This window comes from Aquila chrysaetos, chromosome 17, assembly GCF_900496995.4.
Source record: "Aquila chrysaetos chrysaetos chromosome 17, bAquChr1.4, whole genome shotgun sequence".
NCBI lineage: Eukaryota > Metazoa > Chordata > Aves > Accipitriformes > Accipitridae > Aquila > Aquila chrysaetos.
The window spans coordinates 6,467,709-6,487,006 of NC_044020.1; the positions used below are offsets into that span (position 1 = coordinate 6,467,709).

The following is a 19,298-nucleotide window of genomic DNA, read 5'->3' on the forward strand; positions in this document are numbered from 1 at the left end:
CATCCACGCAGACTGCATCAATACAAAACCAGAGAGATGTAGGGATACTAGCATTCTTCTTCTCTGCCGGTTGCTGCAATTTCTTTGTCTCTCACTTGCCTATGTTGCCTACTAGAAGAACATCACATTCCCTGAGGAGTGACTTTCTGATGTCTTGCTCTTGGATGGTGTTCAAGCCTATTCAGAGAGGGTGACACCATAGTTAGGGCCAAGAGGACTGAAGGTAAATATTCCCAGACAGGATAAGAAGTATTGTACTTGTGGCCTGATCCAAGCTGACATTTCCTAAATAGCTGGTGCTGTAAGACATAATGTAAATAGAGGAAAGAAAATCTGAACTCTTGTAATAAAATTAGAGTATTTGATGGCAAGTTGAGGAGTCTATAAAGACAACTTTAAGGTAGACTTTTACCTCTAGCTGAGATACTCTTAGCTTTGTTTCATGAAAAACAGGGAAGCTAAAATGAGGTTTACTTGACTGTAGAGTTTATGCTTAATGATGAAGCTGAGCCACCACATGATGGATATTCAATAAATATAAGCCCTTGGTTGCTGTTGTTTATTTTTATGGAAGCAAACTATAAGGTTGAACTTTAGCAAGTATAGGGACGTGGTGGGAATGGATTTGCAAGTACTGATGACCCAATATCCACACTATGTATTTCAAGGGGGTTTACTAGCTTTAGTCTGGCTGCATGGACTGAAGCTTGTTGGAATGATGTGCTTCTGAAGCACATTTTAGGGTTTAGTTTCACCCTGAAGGAATCTAGTTGGTGCACATAAGGCTGCTTTGTGATATGAACCCAAGAACAATTAGATGGTGAGATGTGGTTCAAAAAGGCATTCAATATCTGAACTCTAATACCAATTACGTTGTATACAAAGAACTCGGTGGGCATGAAAATTACTCACGTTCACATTGTGTACCATCCCTGTGGTAGTTGGGCAGGCACGTGCATTGCAGTCGTCTTCCATCCTCACCTGAGGCAGTGCATCTGGAGTTTTCAGGGCACCGCAAGGCCTCGCATTCAGCTATTGCTGAGGGACAGAGTGCGACAGGTTAAGCTGCGTCAGCACGCTCTGCCAGGAGGCGTTGCGTTCTGCGGTATACGAGTTCAAAGTACACCTGATCTAGGGACCATCGATCCCATTGCTGTCATCATTTTTCTGGCGAATGAAGTGGTGGTGATGGCTATGGGAGCCCACACACAGGGTTTGAGGTCTGGTGTATGTTTGGTTGCTCTAGGGTGACTGGCCTCAGTCTAATTTTACATTCATCCTCACTAATTCTAACGGTATCAGAGCTGTTGAATATATCTTACGTAAAAAACAATCTACTTACGCTGATCACAGCTGAGCCCTTTGTATCCAGACAAGCAAGTGCATCTTCCATCCCCTGTAATTCCACTGTTGCATACTCCATGAACACAGTTGCAAACTGTATGGAGAGATGGTTTGACTTTACTGAATAATAATGGTGTTCGGAAAGACATCGTTAGTGTTTACCCATAGCAAATAGTGTCCTGGCCAACAACAGGTTAAATATTACGAAGTGTAATGTTTCAAAACCAAGCTTTGACCTGAGTTCCTGAATTTATAGGATTCCATTAATGAGAAGGTCAATACTCACAGCTGCATACATCAGTAAATAACATACCGATTTTTGCAGGCTGATAATAGCCTGAGGGCTTGAAAATCTTCAGGATACACACTATAAACACCAAACTGACTAGTTGCTAATACCATAAAACTTGTAAAATTTGACATACAGTCTTGAGCCAAAATTGAATATTATGTGTAACATTGACCATTTTTATAACTATTAATAAATTGCTCATTCTTGCTTCAATTCTGTTTGCCTCTCTCAAACTCCTCCAGAAGAGATGAGTTTTGTGAGGTTCCCCCCACCCCAAACACAATTTATTTAGTTAAAAGGATAATTAGGCACTGTGTAGGTCTCAGGCGTTTTTCTGGTCCTATTCCTATATTCTGTCATTTCTGGTTATAAACCTTGTGACAGTATGCGCACATGATTCCCTATGCAGATTCCAGGCAACTATGAGACCCCTTTATAAGTGGTTTCTGAAGCCTTATGTATACTTAAAAGGCTTTATAGTTGTAATTGTTTCAATTATGGTAGTGATGCTTTTTAAAAAGGCCCTGTACAATTACACTTGGAAAAGCCTCTAAGATGTACAGAGTTGTATTGGTGACTTCATGTTTAAGCTGCAGTGATGTAGCGTATCCTCTTCCCTTTGCAAACGTATCCTGTGTTCATGCAAATCACCTACACTAATTAATTAGTAGTATTCTACCTACGTTAGTAGTCCTAACACAAACACCAGGAGCATCCAAGGCACTGCTGAAAGGCAGTTAGTCATAAATGCACAATATTTATAGGTGCTTAGAAAACTTGGACGAGTTCAAATATCTGAAAGCTGAAGTGTAAAATATTGCTTGAATTAATATGCAGTTGAATCCTCCAGCAGCTTCTTGGAAAATAATTAAATTTATGATATTAAATTCATTCAAGTACTCTATTTCCATGAAAATGTTGGCTCAGTTACATTTCTGTGTATCAACACTGGCATCCAGTGGACAGCTGGTGGAAAAAGGGCCTTTTGAGTCGGCAGTGGTATAGGATTAGTGTAAAAAGGCCAACACAGATCATTTAAAGTGAGGCCGTTCGTGACCCTTTTTAGAAGTAACTTTCTGTACATCTTGAGGGAACAAGAAGAGTTTTACTTAGAGATAAATAACTATTACCACTTAAGAAAGAGATGTTTCTTAATATTTTTTTTTTCAGGCAGTTTTCTGATGTATCGCTTTAATGCTCAGCCGGGGTCAGGAAGGTAAACAAAATATTAGAAATCATTAAGAAACAGGCAAAACTGGAAAATATTATACAAATATATACACTTGTGATACATATACATTTTAAATAGTGCACATAGCTCTGATCCCTCCCTCAATGTCCTGCTTCTCCTAATACAAGTATGGCCAACCAATGAAATCCTCTACCAGCCAAACCCCAAAACTAAACCAAACTCATCTTTTTTCACACTTTTGACTGAATTATGGAGCTCCCTGGCACAGGATACTGTGGAGAGTAAAAACAAATTGGACTCAGAGCCACAGTAGGTAATTTATGGAGGATGGATCCAGGAGGAGCCTTTAAACACTAAAATTTAATGCAGTCTCTGGCTGCGTTTACTCTTTCCCTGGATATCAACTATTGGCCTCCCATAGGGGATACTAGGCTAGAAGGACTGTTGGCCTGCTTCAAAATGGCCTTTTTTGAGTCAGATGTACTGATTTAAATACCACGAGTATTTCATGCCTTAATACAGATGGTGCAGTTTGTAGATGTATTTAGAAACCATACCAAAACACTGTAAGCCAATATAAATTATGCATTTGATATGTTCCCACCCAATGTTTTAAGTACCATAACAACCTCCTGTATTTAGATCAAATAAATGCAAATCCATAATTTAGGGTGAAAAGTGGATAACACAATAACGGGCTAACAGGGAGGCATACCTCCAGGAGCACACAGATGATTCCAATCCCTAATTTATTTGACTGTTGGCTATAAAAAAAATATTCAAGACAAGATTAAGATATTTTTGTAGCACTACACTGAGAGTGTTGTCTGTACAGTCCTGAGTTGAATCCAGCCCCAGTGTGAATGAGGAATTGAGTAGCTACCTATTTTCTTTCGCTGTTGTGTTCCCTGAAGCAGACAGCAGCTCTTGATGGGAAACCCTTAGACCCTCTACCCATTTCACTGTGATTTCTTAGTGTCTGAATACAGATTTCACCCACCTTCTTTTCCCCACTTCAATAAAGCAAGCTCAGTCTTACCTGATGTGCAGTAAGGACCAAAGAGATTATCTTCAGCACATTTTTCACAGGCTGTCCCACCAAACCCTTCCTGTGAATTATAGAATGGAAATCAAACCGTAAGTTTCTCATCTATGTCTATACAGATTGATACGTTTAGCAGCCTGAAAACAGCATCTTTAGCTGCCAAAAGAAAATAACACAAAAGGTTCAATCAGCAAATCAGAAATAACTACTGCAATCTAGAAAACATTGTCTTTTGAATGATTCCCCCCTGCCTTTTTTAAAAATAATTTTTAGATCTTCTGCTTCAAATCAGATGTTCTGAATATCAAGTTAACAATAAAGAACAGTAATCAAGCCTAATACCTAAAGCAGCCTTACAATTGTTAGCTTGTATTTTCTGACTACTTCTCACTCTGTCTCTCTTTTACCTGTCCCCAGGAGATGTGCTTTTGATGTAATGGAAAGATTAACCAGTAGAGGGGGAGGTAGAAAAGATTCATTTGAGTGGTTGTTTGAAAAAAATCTTTTTGGCTGAAGTTATTAAGCACTGCACATTGCAACTTCAGCAAAGGGACATTGTATTGAGAGTGTAGTCCCAAGTATAAGTACTTTCTAATTAGGGCAAAAAGTCATAAGTAATAGCACACTTTAAAAAATAGAGGAACTCAAAACACCTGTTTCAGGAAGGCAAGATGGAAGAACTTTTTAATTTCACCTGAACATGCTCAAGTCTGTAGAAATAACAGTGTGAAGAGTAGTGCAATCCAAGCAAAAAATGAACTCCAAGCAGATCATCTCTGCTGTTTCTGAAATACTTTCCTTTAATGCATTTATACAATATAATATGCGGTATTTCTTAGCAGAGCTTACATGCTATCATTACATTTTTTCGTTTAAAAGAAAGGATGTACCTGACAAGTGCATGTTCCATCCCCAGTTATACCCTGGGAGCAGCGTCCTCTCCGGTTGCATGGTGACGCAGCTCCTCCTGGACACGCTAGAAATGACAAAGTTTAAGCCATCAGCCAGCTTGCTCTGACCCTTTTGCTCCCCTTGCACATTAGGGGGGACAGCCTCGGAGGCTGCGGGGTTTTTTGGGCCGGACAGGGACCTCGAGTGACGCCTGCTGTTTTCCAGCTGCCCAAATCTCTTCCTTAGAATCTCAGCTTCAGCAGAGACCATCACCCGCTCTAGTCTGGGAACTTAAGCTAGTGACTGTGATCAAAGGATTGTGCAAAAACCAGTTTTCTTATTCTAAAGTACCACATTGATTTTGTCCCTGCTGATCCGCCTCTATCTGCAGGCACTCTAAACTGTTAGCTTTTTTGATGCAAGTGGAGTTTGCCTGACCGCTTCTTCTGTATGTTAATACAACTCTGATTGAAAATTTGCTGTCAGCATTCTGTTTGATGCTAAGTTAGAGTTTAAATAAGCCTTTTTCTTTTCCCCACAAGTTGCATTTGCTTTATGTGGAAAGTTTTTCCTCTTCCCCGCTACTTCCCATAAGACTGTGATACTTGATTCAAATGATCTTGGAAATTGAAATTCGGCTATCTCATAACACACTTCTGTCCAATGGGCTGTGGCCACTAGTAAAACTTGGGTGCCAAAGATGTGCTATGCTTTGCAGATCCTCTGGTGCTAAAACCACGATTACAGGTAGTGGTATACCAGGTGAGACAGACGCGAACCAAAAACCCCAGCCAGCAGGAGAGGACAAGAAATGACGACTGTATTTCCAAATGAAAATAGTTTAAATTTTAGTTGAAATTTTTCAATATTCAAATTTTTTACTGAAAGGTTGCCTATAGGAAATATACATTACAGTAATTTTCAATCAGATTGCTCTGTCAGGTTTTTCCCCCTGTAGAGATATCGTTATTTTTTATAGTTGTGTAGCCTCTCTGTGGAAATGATTTATTAACTCCCTTCCATAAACCCTTTCTTCCCATAATTGGAGTTCCCATTAGGTACCATAATCCTGATGCAGGTGGTATCTAAATGTATCAAACTCCTACTGCCCTCACAGGTTCTCTGCTGTACCTTACTGGTAGATTTATTGCTTGTGAAGAGGCTCAGTTTGTTCTGTGTAGGTGGAGATGGGCAGCACTGGGTTTGTGCTCCCACTGAGTAATTTAATCCTGATTTAGAGTGTTTAAGTCATGTGGAAGTTTTCATGAAAATGAATTTGTTTTGGACACAGTGATGAGCAAATAAGTAGATGTGTGTATACATACACCTAATTTTAGTGAAGGCTTTGGCTTTATACCAATCTGTTAATATTTCTTAATTTATTCCTTAATAATGAGTCTGTGAGGTCTGTTGGATCTGAGTAAGCTTCTTGTGAAAAACCAATAAATTTGAAGATGACAATTTTGGTGCAGTTTATCTCATACTTGCTGAAATAAAAAGTTTTATTAAGAATTGAGATGAAATAGCCAGAATTTAGGTAAAGTAATAAATACACATACTTACAGAATCTTTCAAGTAGCTTTTAGTGAATCTTGTTTCCTGGCTACCGTGTGATAGCTAAATCTCATCTCTAGGGCTGACACAGATGCAAACTGTTTAATATTTGCTCTGAAGGGAAACAATTTTTACCTGCACTGATGCTTTTATTCGAATGTGCAAAGACAGAGAAAACTCAGAGTTTATGCTATAATTTCTAAGAAAACATACTTTAAAAGTGCTGACAAAACATGTTTTTTGCAGCTGACATTCACCACACTTCCCCTTGTCTTCACTGCCTCTTCTCTCTTGTTTTGATACCACCACCAAGGGACAGCTTTATCAGAAGTTTAGCAAATTACCATGTAGTTATAAGAGTTTGGTCAGGCAGATAAAGTGCTTCCCCTGGCCGGCAGGACCACAGGAGGCCGTGCCGGGACACTGGAGCGATGCTGGCACAGTCATTTGCCACCACCCTGGCACTGGGGAGAAGCGAGACCTTTGCTTTTGTTGAGGATGTTTTTTGAAAAGTAGTAGGAAAGAGATGCTTCTGCTTAGCTTTGACAGCTGTCAGAGTATGAAGGCCAAATCTTTATATCTAGGCCAAAAGAGCTTAAATCTATCAGCTTTTTTGCCTCACAGATTTTAATTCAGCACTTCCCAAGTGTTTTCAAATGCAGCCTCTTGGATTACTTCTCTTTATCTGACTCCCTGCAGGCTGAAGCAGTGGGTAGAACTTGTAAAGATGTATTTTGGACCATATGAGTTGATAGAATTAGGTTTCTTATCTTTCTTCTTAGCCTTTTTTTCCCCCCCCTTTTTTTCCTTTATTCTTACAGTGCTTTCTACTCAGTTGCTCATACCACGCACCTTCAGTCGGTACCCAGGCTTTTTGTTGAAGCCGCGTAAATACTTGCCCAGGGTGGGAACCTGAGCTGGGGTAGGGAGTAGCTCCTGCTGGAGCCCATCAGTTACACACGCAGGACATCTGAGCTCCCCCAGGTGTGGTATCGGTGGTTGGATGATACTGCCAGTGTTAAAAGGCTGTGCTCTTTTCCCCTGGACCTTCCCCCCTCTGCCCTTTTCCCTTTTTCCTTGATGCCTTTTTACAGAGGGATAGATGTGTGGCTGGTTGGCTTGGGGGGGGGGCTTGTGGGGAGGGAAGGGGACAAAGCATCTTTCATTCACACTGTGCGTTTCAGCGTGTACTATCGTTTAAGGAAGTCAGAGTGCTATTTAAGACCTAATTTTGTCCTTGCCATCAGATGCTAAATGTGAAGTAAACCCCTAGTCAGGGATTTTTCTCTGGCCTCAGGAAGGACCGGCTTTCCTCCAAACATTTCAAGGCGCGCCGTATGCTCTTAGAGAGATTGCGAAAAACGCAAAGAGCTGTTTTCTTCCTCCAAATGACAGCAGAAACAATGCCGAGACCTTGATTCTTTGCTTTTTGGGGCCAGGAAGTTTGTCCGAAGGAAGAGAGGGCTTCCTTGCCTCTGCAGCCTCCTTCCCACAGGCAGGGCAGCGAGTTCTGTCCCTCTCCAGAAATGCCGATGCCCCTCGCGCGGCCTCCCAGCGCGCTCTGAATGATGATCAGGTGTAGCGTTGCCTTCCTCCTACCGCGCACTTAGGCTGCATTTGGTGGAAAGATGGTAAATCACCACAGGAGTGGTTATCTTCAGAAGAAGACGTGCCCATACGCTACGTCCTCAGCTGTTTGCCTGTCTTTTCTATAGAAGTAGCTGTAAGTTGGGGTTTGACTATTTTGCTTTAGTAGATAAAGGGCTGGTATCATAGCTTGGGCTAAAATGATGTCTTTTTAAATCTGTTTTGTGGACAAAAGGACTTCACGGACATTGAACCAGACCTTGACCCTGTTAACTGAAGGAGGAAATGCTCTGTCTGGGCAGGGAAACTTCCTCTGCGGGTTTTGATGCCCAGCTCAGTAGCCTGGGGTTTGATGCACTTGTGGAGATGCTGAAAGGCTTTTCCTGGGGAAGGGGCAGCGGGAGGAAAGGCACTCCTGATTACCCCGGCTTCAGTAATGGCCTTTAGCATTTGCTGGAGGTTCAAAAAACTTAGAGGGAAAAACTGTTTCGAGTTGAGCTGAAAGACAAGACCCTCCTTGCATCAAAAAGAATTAAAGAGATTTGGAAAAATTTCAGACTCAGGTTGAGGGTATTTTTGACCTAAAATGAAACATTTAAACTTGTGGTTTGAAAATTTTAGTTTTAAAAATCTGTTGTGGAGAGCCTTCTGAATGAAAAGTCATTTTGCAGGAATTAACTGAAGTGATTTGTTTTGAAAATCTCAAAACCAAGGGGGTTCCCTGAGTTTTCTTAATTTTTCTGTGAATTTTTCTTTTTAAATGAAGCTTTGAATATGGGTTTCTCTCTGAATCCTCTGAGTTTTGGCTGAAAACTGCTGATTATTTGTACTCCTCTAATAAGCTCTGAGAAGTAAACTTCTCATGGCAATAGTTTCTGAAAAGAAGAAAAATCACTGCTTTACTTCTACTCAAATTCTATCAAAAAAAAAAAAAAAAAAAAAAAAAGAGCTTACCCATGCAGTCTGGGCCCCAGTGTCCCTGGCAGCACTCAGGTTGTTCAAATTCCTTCATACAATGATGCCGACATCCAGGAAAAGAAAGTGTGTGTGTTTTAATTTCTAGATAATACCTGAGGAAAAGAAGTTGGAGCTGCTTTAAAGTACTTAAAAGCCTCCTGTGGGGAAAAATGAAATTGTTAACCTCCTCTCCTTTCGCTGTCAGACGAGCACTTTAAGCTTAGTTGTATTGATCTGCCTTTTTTCTTCATTAAAACATAGATTGCACATCGAGGTCTAAAAAGATCTGTGAAGCTGTTTCTTTTGCATAGTATATATTTATCTTTTTTTTCATTTCTGCAACCTAAGCACAGCAGTTTTCTCTAAGTTTTGATCTGAAATAGTATTTAAAAATTATTTAATATCAAGGTTTTTTAAATGCTACATAAGCTCGAAATGGTTACTTTTTCCCTAAAATACTGCTTTTCTTTTTTTTTTCAATCTGAAAGGCAAGACTTCAAATTTGTTTTGAGATATTTCTTCCTGCCCTTTACCCCCTTACACCTCCCCAGTTTGAAAAATCTGTTATTTGTATGATAATATATGATATGAAAGATATATAAATATCATTTATATGATAATATATATTTAGCATATGATATATATAATTCATATCAGGTATGCAGAATAAACAAAGAAGTGATTTTATGATATCACTCAAAAGAAAATTGGGTAGGCCATTGATAGCGATGTTTATTTTCCTCTTATACCATTTGCTGATTAACTTTAGGCTTATAGGCTTGAAGCACTCTGAATGAAGCTTGAATTCTGGAGCTGGTGAAGCCAATGATAAATGTTCCTTAAGAAAATTTCATAGAATAGAGCATTTGTAATATGAATTAACACTTTCCAATTCAAGGAGAACAATATTCACGGAGAAAAGCTCTGACAGAAGAGATACCTGCAGTCCGGTATCCCTGTCCCATTGGTAATTTTGGTGTAACCAGCAGGGCACTGGGTTTCGAGGTTTAACGAGCAAGGTACACATTCAGTTTTCATTCGAATGAGCAGCTTTTGATCACATTGCTTCTTCATCTGTAATAGGAGAAGATTAATTAAAAAGAAAGAAAAAGTTCTCTGAGTTGGTTTAACTCTGCCCCCAGTGGTATTGCTGAAAAATTGACAGATTTAACTCAGCTTTGTGTTTGCTCACTGCCACAAGCTCTCTATCCTGTTCAGCAGGAGCTCCCTGCTCTGGAGCTAAACTAGGTAACAGGCCACATATTCGGGCTTTGCAGTAGTCTTCCCTGCACTAAATATGTCCAACCACCGCCGGATAAACCCTACGAAGTGTCCTATTTCTCCTAAGAATGCTTTATCAACAAATGCTAAGTTCAGCAGACTTAAAAGCCAGGTTCAGCCTATGGAGCGTTAGTTCTACAGTTGCCATGCAAACCCAAAGCAGGATGGAGAAAGACAAGTGCCGGCAAGCGCCTTCTCCATTCAACGGCAAAACTAAACATAAGTTGTGGAGGAAGTTGCTCGTGGCTCTGTGCATACAGAGCACAGCACAAGCCTTTGTTCCTCTCAAAAGTGGGTTTCATATTATCAGCATTACCATATTGAACGAAAGGACTATGGCTGGTATCTTTAAACTGGCGTAAAAGAATGACGTCTAGCTTTGCATTCAAATCTGGTAGAAGTTATGGGTCTGACCCCACCAGAGCACACTGAGAAGAGCATCCTCCTCTTTTTTTTACCTAGAGAAAGCCACAGAAGGAACCTGCCCAGCTTGGGAAACCTGGCTGTAGTCCTCTAGCTCAACTGCCAAGGGCTTGTGCCCCTCACTGTGGAGGTCCCAGTTTCAAGAATGCAAATCTGACAAATGACTTCAGAAGGTGGCAAAAAGGAGAAAAGTCTTAGGGTATTGTCACAGCAGTGGCATTGTGTTTTGTGGTCATAGAAATCATAGGTTTGAAAATGTCTATATACCAAAAATAGTGTCTGTTTCCTACTACTTAAACAGTTGACCTCTTTTAAAGCAAAAAGTCTTTGCTGAACTCCATCTAATGTTGGCTTCATCTTCTTTCTTCCTGGTGAGTATTTGTAGCAGTAAGTTCATCATTCACAAACAGTGAAAAATGATCTAATGCAAAATACGATCTTTAAAAAACAACAAAAAGTAACAAATGAAATCATCATTCATGGAGAGGAAGGACCGTGAAGCGCTCCATTTTCTATTCCAAGATAACCATTCATCCACTGTTCTTTAAGTATGGACCCATTTAGGTGGTCTTAACTCACTCAAGCAATATTGGCCATGAGAGACTTCCTATCTGACACAATAGAATTGAAATGAACTCTCTAAATGGTATTTCAATTAAGCAGTTGCATAGTCAATTAAGGCAATGTCTGAATCATTATTAGGCCAACGTAAGGAAATGCTTAATGTTTATCTTGAAAAACTGTACCTGCCCACTGTGTGTGCATGCATGTGTGTGTATGTATGTAAGGGCCAGTTCTAGCAGCATCATCCATTTGAAAATGTTTACATATGTTAATAGTTGTCTGTGGATGTTTTAAGTAGTTTCCCAGATTGTAAAGCCAGAATGACAATTATACCAGGGGAGCATAATACAGGATAATGGAATTCTTGCATGAAATTTAGTTTGAACAAGAAGATTTTTTAGAAAGCATTCATTTGATTTGGAAATGGTCAGTTGTGGAGAAACAAACCACGGTATGTTGCTTCTGTCGCAATTTGTCTGTGATGGTTTTGCTTCAGTCTCCAGCCATTGCTCTTCTGTAGCTTGCACGACAGGTAGGAATCTGTTCTGTTACAGAGTTCACTACTCCCATCCTATGAATACTTACAGCCTGAGATCAAAGTGCATTTTCTTTGTGCACCTAAATAAATAGCATTTCTTCAATTGTCTGCTATGACTCCTGTTTCCCAATTCTTGAGTCATCCCTCAGCCCTCCTCCGGATCCTGCCCAGTTTGCCAATAGCCCACCTGGATGGGGAGCGTCAGACCCAGCCTGTCTGGGCAATTCCTGTGTGCATGAATGGGACCTGCACACTCCTCTTCCAAGGGCTTCTCTGTCCCCCGCCTTGGCAAATCCACCGCTAACCCTTTGTGCAGCAGCCTCACGGCAGGAGCTTCGGGTCATTTGGTGTGCAGGGTGTATTCTAAGCCACCACTTCCAAGGAGGGAGCCCATCGCACTGCTGTTACGTGTTGCTCGATGGGTATCCTCCAGTATTTCTGTCCAGGGATTCCCAAACAACGTATGTGCAAATGCAACCCTGTGCTGTCCAGCTAGTATTGGACCTTGTGGGCACGTGTGGGATGCTGCAGCCTCTTTGCAGAAGCTCACAGCTGGCCTGGGCGGGTACGCTGGCACCTTGGGCAGGATTTCTACATGTGCCACAGCCTGGTAGTACCCTGGATGAAGCCCTCACCCCAGCGGTTTCTCCCCTTGTTAGTTATCATCCTTCAATGTTTGTGATAGCAGCACATTTCAGTAGTGAAGATTGTGAGGATGTATCACAGACACTGACAAGGAGATTAAGTTTCATGACCTGTGAGGGACTCCACTTGATAGTCATCACCCAGTTATAAGTACATTTCAACATCTATTTAGTTGTCAAATTTTAGTCTTTATAAATGTACTGTTGAAATCTGATTTGGGTAACATTCAAGTATTTGGGTAGTGAAACCTCTTACTGTTGTGTAGATGCATTTCAGGCGCCTTTGAAACAAAAATGAGACCTTTTCCCAGATGTGGGCATTATGTGGGTACAGCTCAACCAGCCATTTGGCAAAGCAGCGGTGAGCGGTGCCATGCCGGGAGGACCGAGCAGCTTCCCTGCCCTCTCGGCAGAGCCCGGCACCGCTGGGGCACTGGACTGACCCGGCTCTTCGGGCTTCAGGTCTAACAAACCCACAAACTCAAACCAGAGCATCTCTGCACCTTGCTTCCCATCCAAAACCACCTCACGGGGCACCAACACAAGGGGGCTCGAACGCTTCAAGCCTTTCAGAACGCTGGTGCTCAGCACCGGTGCAGCCACCTTAACGGCCCATCCTTAATGAGAGATGACTCACGCACCAGAGCAAGTACCAACACAGCACAAACACGCAGGCTGGGCACCTTAACTCCTCTGGGCATTTCCACCGAGTCAAATCAGTGTTGAAGAATCATAAACTCAGAGTGTTGGCTGACTTTTCTGAGTCTTTAACCAAGTATGCTACTGAAGCCCTGCTCCTCACAGGTGCTCGGTGTAAGCTGTTAAGAGTCTGAGGCTGGATAAATTGCTGGGCTTGTAGGATATTCAGGTTCAGAAGGGAAAAAGCTATTGGTAGGAGTGGCTGAAATTATCTCATTGCAGGAGTTGTCATTGAAAAGGCACTCCACAAAATTTCCTTTTTTTTGAACAAGAAAACTCAAAGAGATTTTGAAAAGGTAAAAGCTAAGTTAAAATAAGTTAAACCCTTTCCCTACCACCAGCTATAAACCACTGTTTTGGAATGGTGGGGTTATTTCCATTCTCTCCCATGTCCTTATTTTCCCTTTTTGCTGTTAGGGAAAATGGAAGACAGGTGATTTATTAGTGGCTCTTTCTTTTAGAGGTGGAATAAGTTTAACACATTTCTTGGTACGTGTTTGTACTTTTCAAAGTATTTTTCCACTTAAAAACCCAACCAAACAATCAGCAAGTGAATGGCTTCCCCCCGCCCCGTGCCCAATTTCTCCCTGTCCTTTTGTTTTGTCTTCTACAAGTGATTTTTCTCCAGAAGGCAGGAATTTAAAGCCACATGTTGTGAGACAGTTTAGATAAGTGAATGTCTCACTGTTGAACTCCTGGTTCAGATTTGTAACCCAATACTTTCTGCTTCTCTACAAGGGTGGTGAAAACAGATTTTGTGAAATTCCACAGATTGTAGGATTTGTCCATGGCAAATGCACCACTTCCCAAAAAGCCTACATGTCTTTTACTTAAATTTATAACTTTGTACTATTACTTCCAAAAGCTCAATTCCTTAGAATTTTTTCCCCACCTATCTGAAATAGCATTTCTTCCTTGTGGTTAGTAGAGTGGATAATTTTCACTATGGAAAAATTTCTGCTTTCATCTTCTGACTTATCAGAAATTCTAATGGTTTTCTTTTATTGCTTTTGATGAATGTGTCAGCTACAGTCTTTTGCCACATTTGCCATTTTTTAAGAGACTTTTTCAGTGTACTCATGACATGCCCTTTGAGCCAAATTCTCATGTGGAATAAACAGATGCATTTCTGTTATTTCAGAGGACTGAATTACAGAGCTCTTAGTTTATAATTCAGTGTCATATGCATCAGTGACTGTTAAAGTAGGTTTTTCTTCTATAAGATACAGTATCTGATAACTATTCTCCCTATAACAGTGAAACAACCCCCACCTCATAGTGTAATACAGACATATGATAATTCATTACTTAAATAAAAAGCTGCTTCTTACCTCATCTGGGACTTGTGATGTCAAACACGGTTTCACTGCAGCCAAAAAAGCCAAAAAGAATAAAACAACTGGATTTTTTTCCATTGTGAAGAATTTGATTTTTTCCTTCAGAGCCCTCCAGACACGAGGACTAAAATTCTGACGTAAAGTGATTGTTTGTTAGAGGTGCTTTTTCTTCTACATTCTTAGGTAAATAGTTTAACAGGGCTCTTGCCTTTCTGAAGGAAAACGACTGAAGGATGCAGCATGCGGAGCTTGCCTGCAGGCAGGAAAAATTCCAAAACGCAGGGTCTTTGCCGAAAGTTTTCACTGCGAAGCTGAATAAACCCTTCCTAACTGAATGACAGGATATCCTGACAGGGCTCTGTTCATTTATCCCTCTCTCTGAAGCTGTTGACAGCACAAAACCAAGGACACTGAACTGTTATGACAGAAGATGTTTTCTTCTTTTAGGTGGGCATGGATAAGGGACTGGAGTAACTGCTGTGCTTGCTGTCGTTACATTTGTCCAGCTGATCTAAGGCAGAGCAAAGGATCTCTGGTAGCTGGCTTATCGGCCCTAATAATGTAAGGGTGGTTTCCCTAAATGTAGTTCTGGGAGAAGTACCACTGACTTTATCTCAGGAGGCCAAAAGAACATCTTCCAGCTTTGGTGTTAGCCAGATAAAAAGGGGGATTTTTTTTTTTTTATCTTTTTGCTATTTTTGTTAAATCATTTTGACTGATTTCCTGGAGCTAAGCAGAGGATAATTAACTCAGCTATGTTACTTGCATATCATTAGGAGGGATGAGTAGACAGACATTTTGATTTGCCAAAAGCAAGACTGTTTCTTTCTCTTCTCAGAGCTGTTCAGCTCTTTTCTAGCGCTGCTCTTTGCTGCTGCTCTGGTCAGTTTGGTAAGGGCAGCCTCTCTCATGTCTTAAATACCTAATAATTTGGTTGCCTCCAGTTTGCCAGCTTCACTTTGGGCCCCTGACATTGTCATCTGAAGGCACCCCATAAGGGTGCCTTAATACAAAGTTGTGCTTTGAAGCTAGGTTAAGTTTTTGAAGAGTCCACAGTGGCTGTAAACATAGTGCTTTCTCCCAAATTCCTATTTGTAGTCATGGCTAGATGCCACATTCACCTTTAGACCACAAATATAACACTCGATGCAGTTGTAACCTATTATCTTGAACTCTGTATTGTCTTCCTAAAGAACTCAGAGGTGATACATGTATAATACATTAATTCGTCTACTTTTGTTATGTGCTCTAACGGAATATTGCAAAATTGCTGGTAGGAGATGGCAGGGCAAGATGTTTCCTGTGTGCTCGTCAGATCCTGTTCCTTTCTGCTGTACAATGAGGAAAGTAAATAATTTCTTGTTTATGCAAACAAGATAGCAGCCAGGGGTTGCGATGTACATGCTGACGGTACATACGGCCCTGAGAAGCGCCGCTTCTCTTTTTGGAGGTCAAGGCCTTTCATGTTACTTTGGTTTTGCATACAATGTACGATCTGGCCGGGCGGAAGGAACGGCTCAGGTTTTTGTCCGAAAGAGCAGAATCCTGGAGGATCTTCTCTCCTGTGTGATGATAGCCCATGGCCGCATCCCGTCCTCCGTGGGATATTTGGGAGTAAAACCTATCCTTCTTCTTCTGCAGGCGTGCCTTGCTGGAGCGCGGGCAGGGTGGCTGTCTGGGCAGGGTCCGCGCTACCTGGGCAAAACACGTTTGCCTGGTCCCTGCGTGCGTGATGGCAGGAGCTGACGGCTTCTGCAGCGGCTTGAGGTCAGCTGGGTTTCTTGCCTGTTGCCACTTCAGACAGCACAGCGATGAAAGGAGCCGTAAATCAAGCACATCCCTTTCCTGTCCTGTAGATCGAGATAAAAAGTAACACGCATCAGCTCTCTTGTTATCTGCTCTTACCTCCCGTATAGGCATTTGTGTGAAGTAAACCCTTTTTCCCTTTCCTTCCTCTCCCTTCGTGTCGGAGCGCGGCCTCGCTGCTAACCGCCGCGACGATCGCTTTCCCTGCTCCGGAGGGACCGGCCACCCTTTCCTCGTGTCGGTGATGGGGATTTTCCTCGTTTGCGGGGGTTGAATACAGACCGTGCCGGGCTCTAAACTATAACTCTGGCCAGCTCCTGCCCCGCTCTGGGCAGAAATAGAGGCTAATAGGTCACCTGGCAGACAGGACGGGGCTCCCCGGGGTCTCGGGGGGTGGGAAGGTGGAACCCCGGCGCTTCGAGCAGCCGGTGCAGCGTAGCCGCTAGCCAGCCAGGGAGCTGGGATGCTGGCCTGGCCAGTGCCTGAGGTACTGGGCAGCCGCTGGCTCCAGGGCTGTTGTCCGTGCTGGCGTGCTATTGGCGTGGGCAGGAAGCCCCGTCTGCCAGGTTTTGCCCTTTGGTTTTAGAAACGCGAGGGTGGTGGTGTCTGCAGGCTGGGACCTGCGTCCTTCATCGCCTACCCCTGCCGGTGCCCCGGCCACGGAGCGCGGAGGGGTCCGCACACCGCTGGGATCCCCGGCGGGGATTTCGCCTGTCAACGGGCTACCCTGCGCATCGCCGCGTCTGTGCCGACTTTTGTCTCAACCGTCCTCCAGCTCCTGCCCTTTTGACGTGTTTGTATCCTGTCCCGGCGGTGTATTTCTGGGGTCGTCCTCCTCCAGGGCCATGGTGGCAAGCTATCGCTTTCTCGTTATCTTGCTGCTTATACAGCTCAGCTGAGACTTTTGTGCTCTTGCATTTCCTACTCTTACTTTTTCCTGGCTTTAGCAGGGTATTTTATTTTAGCTTTGTGCCATGCCTCTTTCTGTGTCCAGCTGGAGTGGTGGAGATGTCTTGGATCTCTTTGGTTCCTACAAGAAGGTGAAAATTTTAGAAGCCTTAGACGGCAAATATCAAAGTACAAATGTGTGTGGGGAGTTGGTCCCCTTGGATTTTTTGAAAATAATGTTGATACTGGTGAGGGAAGTGAGAGCAAGGAATGTGGGAGTGACGGTGACTGTGGGCACGGGTACACCTGAAAGCTGGGGTCAGTTTGACACGGAGGAGCCCAGCCAAGCCTCCCTGGGAATATCCCGGCCACTCGGATGCTTCCCATCTCAGCTGTTAGTCACCCTTGTACCTCTGAAAATTTTCACGTTGCAAGCAGCCTGGTGAAAAAGATTAGTAATAGTCATTGTGTGTGCTGTAATACTGCAAATACCACGTGCCGTGGCATACACTCGTGTGTGTCACAGCCTTCCTCCGCTCTGCTGTTGCATTCCTGGACTGGATGCTCCTACTTTAAGTAGATGTGAGCTGGTTGCCTTTTTACTTTCTTCATCCACCTACTGCTTCTCTCCAAGTTGCTCCTTCTATTTCTGTGCTGAAAATGTCAACCAACCAGAGAAAATGTGATGGTTCATTTATGTAGGTGTTTTTGGAAACAATGTTTTGTGCTGCAACTTATTTCAGCGTTACAATGAGCTGGTGGTTCTTTCTCTGAGCCAGGCATCTGGCGCGTGAGGTCTGTTTAAAAGTGAATAAAAAACAGTGGAGACAGACGTGATGGTTGCAGCACTCACCTTCTTCCGCACAGTTTTGATAACCACAGAATTTCTTGCATTTTAAAAATTTTTAAATTGATTGACTACATGACTTGCATTGTGTATCATTCCCCTGAACCTTCTGAAAGTGAAGCGCTCTCAACCAGAGATGGCTGAACAGCATATGATGAGCTCTCAGAGACTTATACAAAGCTCAGCCTTTTCACAAACAATCATATGACAAAAGCATCATTTTAGAGGAGGAAATAAAAAAAGAAATATGACCATTTTGAAGCAGAGCACTCACTGGAGCCTGAACATTCATGAGCTCTGTGTAATAAAAGCTGGTATTGCTTTTCTGGCATGTCCCACCCTACTTGCAGCTCAGCTCCTCTCCCAGGGGAGCAACCTTATTCGCGAGGTGTTAGAGAGTGTCAAGGGTGAGGGCAGTCTTGAGCTAAATTTAATATTCTTACTTAGTAATTTGAAAATAAGCAGCAGAAAATAAATGAATTACTGTATTTTACCGTATGTGGCTTCTGTTTTAAAGCCAGTCACAGCAGGAAAACTGTCCCAGGGGTGTTTGAATACAGTTTGAGGCTCCACATGTCTGAGGAAAGTCACTTTGCTCTTTGTTTGGAAACTGGCTAAAGCACCTTGCAGAGGGGTAGGAAAAGATAAAACGTGCTCAGAAGAAGAAAGCTTCCTAGGGGGAGGGAGGCTTCGGCTCTGCCAAGAGAAACGTCTGAATGCTAATTGTAGGTGGGAGGAAGGGGGGCATAAACCATCAAGTTGCCTAGGAGGAGGCTTGGGGAAAGGGGGGTTGGAATATTTGGGAAATACTGCCTTTGATTAACACAGGCTTAATTGGAACGTAACAAAGAGATTTAAAAAAAAGGTTTGGCAAGTTAAATCTTTCCAGTGCCATACATCTGAGGAAGCCAATGGTGGCCTACGGAGAGTCTGAATGGGCAATGTGGAAAATTCTAGGGGTGTGTAATTTTATCTGCGGGGTTATGACAGCCATCATTTTGAAACATGGTGACTATCAGAACTAATTAATTCTCCAAGCCCATAGGATGCATTAAGATAGAGCTGCAGCTGGTATGCTGAGGAATGCCGCGCGCCCGGCAGAGGCCATCGCTTTTATCAATGTTAATGAGGGAGAAGGCACAGACAGCTGATCTAAACCAGAATGCGTTCATGATGCATACAGCTGATGGCAATGCAGACTGCCAGTCAAGGGGTGGTCTTAGCCATAGATTAGATCCTCATAGTGGCCTCTTCAGCTTTCTTTCTTTCCCCTCTTTTTTTTTTTTTTTGTTCTCAAAAGAGTCTTTCAGCTGGTGAAATTGTAAACAAAAGGCATTCTAGCTGAGGCCGTGGCGGAGAGGGCTTTGCTAGGGAGACATGAGGAAAGTAGCGTACGCGGCGCTAACTTG

The 19,298-nt window shown here is 42.5% G+C and overlaps 1 protein-coding gene across 1 annotated transcript in view; it reads right to left on the reverse strand.

Annotated features, from left to right (window-relative positions):
• STAB2 (stabilin 2) overlaps positions 1 to 14,659 on the reverse strand; it is an 88,086-nt gene extending 73,427 nt beyond the window's left edge. The window contains exons 1-7 of the mRNA XM_030040990.2: positions 14,343 to 14,659; positions 9,803 to 9,936; positions 8,860 to 8,975; positions 4,764 to 4,849; positions 3,868 to 3,937; positions 1,343 to 1,438; positions 913 to 1,038 (exon numbers count right to left, since the gene is read on the reverse strand). Of these exons, the coding sequence (XP_029896850.1) occupies positions 913 to 1,038; positions 1,343 to 1,438; positions 3,868 to 3,937; positions 4,764 to 4,849; positions 8,860 to 8,975; positions 9,803 to 9,936; positions 14,343 to 14,426 (712 nt within the window). The 5' untranslated portion in view covers positions 14,427 to 14,659. The remainder of the gene's footprint in view (positions 1 to 912; positions 1,039 to 1,342; positions 1,439 to 3,867; positions 3,938 to 4,763; positions 4,850 to 8,859; positions 8,976 to 9,802; positions 9,937 to 14,342) is intronic.
• Between the last annotated feature and the right edge of the window lie 4,639 nt (positions 14,660 to 19,298).